Source organism: Pseudocercospora fijiensis (assembly GCF_000340215.1).
Source record: "Pseudocercospora fijiensis CIRAD86 unplaced genomic scaffold MYCFIscaffold_4, whole genome shotgun sequence".
Taxonomy (NCBI): Eukaryota; Fungi; Ascomycota; class Dothideomycetes; order Mycosphaerellales; family Mycosphaerellaceae; genus Pseudocercospora; species Pseudocercospora fijiensis.
This window is the reverse complement of record NW_006921535.1, coordinates 2,745,102-2,751,407: the sequence shown is the minus strand read 5'-3', so window position 1 is coordinate 2,751,407 and position 6,306 is coordinate 2,745,102. Positions and strand designations below refer to the sequence as shown.

General features: G+C 50.3%; 3 protein-coding genes across 3 annotated transcripts; 1 reads left to right on the top strand and 2 right to left on the bottom strand.

The window, feature by feature from the left end:
* Positions 1–48: 48 nt before the first annotated feature.
* Positions 49–1,154, top strand: MYCFIDRAFT_46973 (uncharacterized protein; the record flags this gene model as incomplete). Its single annotated transcript, XM_007927631.1, has 3 exons — positions 49–270; positions 333–562; positions 596–1,154. Coding segments are annotated over 3 exons (1,011 nt in total), but the record flags the coding sequence as incomplete, so codon positions are not given.
* A 120-nt stretch (positions 1,155–1,274) lies between these two features.
* Positions 1,275–3,239, bottom strand: MYCFIDRAFT_174599 (uncharacterized protein; the record flags this gene model as incomplete). Its single annotated transcript, XM_007928247.1, has 10 exons — positions 1,275–2,236; positions 2,284–2,381; positions 2,411–2,463; positions 2,498–2,631; positions 2,658–2,860; positions 2,903–2,953; positions 3,005–3,029; positions 3,055–3,078; positions 3,118–3,179; positions 3,235–3,239. The coding sequence occupies 10 exons, from the start codon at positions 3,237–3,239 to the stop codon at positions 1,275–1,277; spliced, it is 1,617 nt and encodes a 538-aa protein (XP_007926438.1).
* A 41-nt stretch (positions 3,240–3,280) lies between these two features.
* MYCFIDRAFT_215198 (uncharacterized protein) lies at positions 3,281–5,223 on the bottom strand (the record flags this gene model as incomplete). The annotated part of the gene is made up of 1 exon (XM_007928246.1): positions 3,281–5,223. One exon carries the CDS (start codon positions 5,221–5,223, stop codon positions 3,460–3,462), a length of 1,764 nt encoding a protein of 587 aa, XP_007926437.1. The 3' UTR covers positions 3,281–3,459.
* Between the last annotated feature and the right edge of the window lie 1,083 nt (positions 5,224–6,306).

Below are 6,306 nucleotides of genomic sequence, written 5' to 3'. Positions count from 1 at the left end.
GAAGACACTCTCCCGCCAAATGTCGAATGCACATCAAACCCTAGCAAACTTGCGATGGCGACACACTTTCTCATCTCGGTCAGTACAGTGATCGACTCTGAGCAAAACATCGATACCTCGTGCATTCGGAAAGCAATCCACACTGTTGAAAAGCATGCGCAGCCTGGATCGACAGTTGTGATCGAAAGCTCAGTCGCCGTCGGGATGACAAGAGAGCTTCTGTCCCCTTTGATGGACTCCAGAGCGCTCAGGTGCGGCATGTCACCGGAGGTTTGTCAAACTTCCCATCAGTAGTCATACCGAAGCTCGAGCTAACCCACGCGTTGATACAGCGCGTTGATCCTGGAAGAACGTACCCGCATTACACCGCGATTCCAAAGATCGTTTCGGGCCTCGACACCGCGTCACTGGAGTCAATTAGATCTTTGTACGCTCGTGTCTTCCAAAACCTGGTTCTTGTGTCCAGCACAGAAGTCGCAGAGATGACCAAGTTATACGAGAACTGTCAACGCATGATGTGTATTGCGTACGCAAACGAAATGGCTGATGCGTGTGCTCAACTGTCACGAACGCTGACTCAGAAACAAGAGAGCAGTTCAAAGATTACAATCGACCCGCTTGAAGTCTCAAGGGCGGCCGCGACGAAACCCTTTGGTTACATGTCTTATTCGCCTTCACTTGGCGTCGGAGGCCACTGCATACCCTGCAATCCATTCTACCTCCTTTCCAACTCGGACTTCCCCTTACTCGAGGCATGCACGACGAGAATGCGAGAGCGACCTGCCCGTATGGGTGATCGAATTATGAAGAGACTGCAAAGAGACTTCAAAGAAAGAACATCCATTCTGGTCGTTGGATTGGGATTCAAACGTGGTCAATCTGTGTTGTCGCATTCTCCTGCACTGGCCTTGGCGACACACCTCCTAAGCAACTACAACGTATATGTTGAGTACGCTGACCCTTTGGTCGATGAAAGTGCTATTGCAAGTATTCCGAGACTGAACGAGTCAGAGTGGAATGTGCAGCATCTTCGGCAATTCGATGGGATAGTGGTTGCTGTAGACCAGCCTGGACTTGATATGAGTGTCATTAAGGCTGTCGAGCAGGATGGAGTGTACGTGGAATGGTTTTGCAGTGTTGGGAAAATTCAATAGCGCAGTCCAAAATATGCATTTGGAACACACCGTGAATGGCATAGATGGCGCTTGGGCTCTTTTCCTGGCATAATTCTGTAAAGCGCAACTTCATTCAGATCTTCTGACTATTTCCTTACCTCACTCTGAAAGCTCGCGCCAGCCAGACCATGCGTGAATGGCTACGCCCGCGAAAGAATCATGCTCCTGGAGCCCAGCCACTATAATATCGATATCCTTGATCACAGCAGCCCTCGACGATCCAATGGCCGCATCGCCGTAAGAGACCCTTTCTCCAATTCCGGTTGTCGTTTCGACCGAAGCAAAAACACGCGGTCTGCATTTACCTCCTGACAGCCTCAGCCGCGATGCACACTCGGCCACTTTGACCACGCGATTGGCAGCATGCGTAGGCTCAGTATGATAACTCATGACCACGTAGTCGTCAACACAAGTCATCATCAGTTCCATTACATTTCGAAGAGTCGCATTCTCGTCTGGCCACCTCACCTGTAGCGGCTCACCACAGTAATTGGAAGTCCAATGGGGAAATGCTGCGGCTAGTGGCAAATCAGCTGCGTTCAACATGGCTTTGGCGGCTTGATGGATGTCTAGCCAGTCGCGCATGAGAGCAGAGCGATCTGCAGCCTGTGACTCCTGCCACACTCCGGTTCCGGCTGCAGTCTCAAGGTCGGAATCCTTAACGCCATTGTGGAACGATCCGTGCAACGACCCCGACGGGTTTCTTGCATATGGCTCCAGATCAGCTGAGAAGCCTGCAAACTTCTCGCTCGCCTGGACTTGAGTGTTATAGCCGATGAGGTTCTGGATGCCTTTGTAGAAGTGAGCTGGGCCGTCCGTGTCGCTGAAATAGACTCTTCCTCCTTCAAGAGCCCAGACATGGATGTTGAGTGCGTATGATCTTGAGATGAAGCTTCTGATTAAATCGAAATATGTTCCATAATGCGATGCGTCCATGTACGGGTAAAGGTCGGTGATAGAAGAGCAATTTGCGGCTGAAAGGAGCTCAGCAGTTGTTGCCGAAGAGCTGATGATGGAGTATGTGTTCCACACCCACATGGGTCGAGAAAACTGCTTCATGGCTGCGGATGTTGTTCAAAGGATAGTTTGGAATAAGGTCGAGCGAGACTGAGAAAACGAGAGAAGCCCTTAGCGTTGTTGCATACGAAAAGTGGTCTGTGCATACCGTTGTTAAGTCCTGTTGTGACAAGGGGTCTTGACTTTTGTCTCATTTAAGCCGCGTCTCAGCGAGTAACTCAAAGCCTGGCGGAGCATTGGAGCATCGAGAAGTGGCCTCCATGGCAATGTCCTAAGATTCAACTTGAGTTGTAAATTTAAAATACCATAGGGAGTGAAGTCGTTTGGAGCTCTCTTGGAAGCGTCTCCGAGCGAAGCTTAGGCTCTGAAGCGACGAGAAGCGATATCGCCTGCATAGTTACAAATCTTTGCTTGAGGCGCATGCACAGCTGAGGACAATCTAGAAGCCTTCAGATGTGATGCCACAAGGCACTCCCTTGAGAACGACTTCAAGCTGGGCGTAGGTCTTGATGAGGCGAGGAGCGACGTTGATAGCACAGCCCGAGTGAACCGTTTGAGCTGGAGGACCAAGTTGGGCTAGAGATGCTAGGATCAGTGAGATGTCTGAAAAGTCTTTCGAACGTAAAATTATGTACCATGGTCGTAAGCCTCTTTCTCGGAGTTTCACGCTGGCGTGCTAGGTCAGAGTCTAGTCGCCTCAATCTGCTCACTGCGATTGCATCGCTTTATTGCTGTCCGGTGCGGAGCCTAGTGGCATAGCGCTCCCAAGGGTCGCGAAAGCGGAAGCCTACAAATGGTGAGAAACAGCTCACAGAGGTGAAATTTCATCGAGCTCACCTCACTCTAGCTGCGCGATCTTAACGCTCTATAGCTCTCCAGTTGTGAGCTGAGTGGCGTAGCACTCGTTAAAGCAGCGGAAGTGAACGCCTAGATCTGGTCAGGAACAGCCGAGGGAGGTAATATCCCAGTGTACTCACCACGCGCTGACTCCATCGCATCGATGCACTATCGCGGTCCGTATCTAACATTAGTAGCTTGGTACCCCATCAAACCGCAGGAGCGACGCTGGAAAAGGGCTCAATATTGGTACAATGCATGCTCATTCATTCATATCATCATGCCATTTTGGCCTTCCTGCCCATGCCTGCAGGGCATCGTAAACAGTCGCTCTCAATTCAAAATCCTTTTCAAACACCGCAAACAACCCAAAACGCTCAGAATGCCATCCCAAAATGGAGCGGAAGCTCCCAATTCATGCAAAACTCCTTCAAAAAAGTCCCGCCGGGACTGCTCCATGCTTCTCAAAAAATGCCATGCCATAAGCAAATGTGGCAGCTGCAAAATACGCCTCCCTTCCTTCGAGAGGCGGCTTGGTTCGTGGTTGCAGTGTTGGCCACTGAAAGACCTCATTCTCTTTCTGAGGTCGGACCATCTCAACTGTGGTCTCCGATCGTCCGACAGTCCACTTGAAATCGTAGACATTGTGGATTTTTGGTGCCGCTGGTTGTGGAATCTCAACCGCAGGCGTAATCTCCGCTCTCTTGACTGGTGCTTCTGGCACTTTTGGAGTTTCATTGCTTTCTGAAGTCTCGAACACGTTTGACCGCGTTTCGACATCTTCGTCGACCTCCATCTCTTCGTCAGAATCGATCTCGAACATGCGGAAGGTCGATTTGGCATCTCCAGGCCGATTGTGTGGGATGGAAACCAGATCGTCAATCTTGACGCGCTTCATTGGGCGTTCAACGATTTCCTTGGTTTCTGGGTCGGCTTTCATAGCTCTTAGCTGTTGATCCAACTCTTGGTACTTTCGCAGCTTCTCTAGTCTGCGGTCCGCGTTGGGCTCACGTGGCGCTGGTTGTGGTGTCCATGCGCGGCTTGGTGTGGCAGAGTGCGCCGATGCTCGCATTCTGGTGTCGCGAATGCGTCGAGGCTGACGCGACGGCGTTGGCTCTGGTCTGGTAATAGCCTGTTCCGAAGGCTCAGTGTACTCGGTGATGGTTGCGAGGCTTCGCTCCACAACAGTGCGGTGCTGTGTGGGTGTATTGGAAGTCGCTCGTGGTGCCTGGGCTCTCTCTGGAGTCTCTGAGATGGCAATGCGCGGGATTTGTGGCTCTGGCTCTGACTGGCGCTGGCGTGACTGCTGTAGTGGCTCTGGCGATGGTTCCGGCGCTGGCGCAGGGCGCTTGCGGGATGCTGGCAGCTCTCCGAGTTCGGACTGCTCAGTCTGTGGTGCTGGGGATGGGGCTAGTGCTGCAGTCTTGCGCGAAGAAAATGGAGTGGTGAAGCTGCGGAACAAAGATCCAAAGAAGGATCTGCGCGATGGTGTCTCATTTTGAGGCGTTGTGCTTGGAAATGGTGTCTCAGTCTGCTGTGTCTGGACTACTGCCGGTGTGCCTTCAATCACGCTGGTTTGTGAGAACTCGAAATCGGTTTGCTCGCTCAATTCTATCTTGGCGGCAGCTGGTGTGGAAATTCTCGAGGCGACCTTGGAAGGCTTTGGTGTCTGAGAAGCGTCTTTTTTTAATTCTTCGCGCTGGAATTGCGCGATTCGCTCTGCGAGAAAGGTGTCTCTGAGTTTGTTTGGAGCTGATGCGGCGCGCTTCGAGAGCTCTTCGTTTTCGAGACGAATTTGCTGATTTTCGCGCTGGAGGTCGCGCACCTGCCTCTGAAAGTCCAATTCGCGACCGGCGAATGCGGTGATCACAGCTTCTTTTTGACTCTGAGTCAGTGTTTGTATGTACGCGCGGTCGCCGCCGACAATTCGCTCGATCGCCAAAAGTGAAGAAAAGGGCAGTTCCTTCTTGACTTTCTGACGCGCGTAACGCTTTTGGATGCCATGATTGGCTATTTCTCGGGGATGAGCGACTGAGCAATCATGTCTTGGGAGGTGCGCAGGTGAAATGGGAAACCAACCACTCTTTTCTTCCTCCGGGGCAACAGAAGACGCGCGGGAGCTTCCTGCCCTGGAGGCGATCCTGGTGCTGCGACGGGTGGCTGTTGTCGCTTGCTGTGCTTTTTTTGGCGCCATTGTGGCAGGTTCTGGTGTGTGCTCGTATGCAATTGTACTGGTCTATGCTGGTGGTGGTGACGGCTGCCAAAGAAACGCGTTTGGTGTGAAATGCAGAAGGAAGAGAGGTGCAGGAGGGAAACAGCTGGTGAACTTTTGCGAGCGTGCACGGGCTCCGTGTAGGGATGGAGTGCACAGATCTGTGTATGGTGTACACACTCTGTAATACACTATGTACGCAGGGGTGGGAAATTTAGCTGGTGTGTACCCGCAAAAGGCCCCATTATTAATAGTTATCGGTACCAATAGGTGTTAGAGCCGCTGCTGGCTGCTAGGCTAAGTAGATAGCTTTAGCCGCTATTACCGCCTATTAGTCGACTAGACATATACGCCCTTAGAAGTATTACATTCTTATCGCTAGAATTCGTGTCTTGTCGCGTCAGGTCCGCGTTTGTATATATAATCGCGTATAGAATGCGATAGATTGTGATTAAAGGGAACACTATATATGCAGCTAGAATACTATAGCTAGTATAAAAAAATTTTTAAGGAAGGACTGCGTTTCTAGTAGTATCTCGAGCGGAATTTAAGCGGCATAGAGGCCTTGTTTATAGAGGATATAATAGACCATTTTGCAGTAGAATTCAGCTCTTTGTCCCTATTAATCGACATTACCTTGCCTATTAGATTCTATCTCTTTTACTAAGCTAAATACTGCTACTACTATATCCGACAACTTGTCTTCTAGTTAACAACGCCTCTTGCTAGGTGCCTCTATACTAAATAAGCGGAAACGGATAGAGGATCTATACTAGCTATTAGTAACTCGTACCTAGCTTAATAGTAAGAACCACCTAAGGGTTAAGTGCAACTTTTGCGGTAATATATAGGTTTCGAGTGCTAAAGGGCGGGTAGTTAATTATCTATCTATATACCGTGTTCTCCCTAAGGAATACTAGGAGGAGTATTAGCCTAAGAAGGTGCCTGTCGACGAGGATATTGGCCTAGCTAAGAGTAGCGAATATAAAGTGCCTCGAAGCGCTCGAGTTGTTAAGGCAAAGCAAACTATTCTTATCGGCGGTAATAGCTATATCGACTATATGT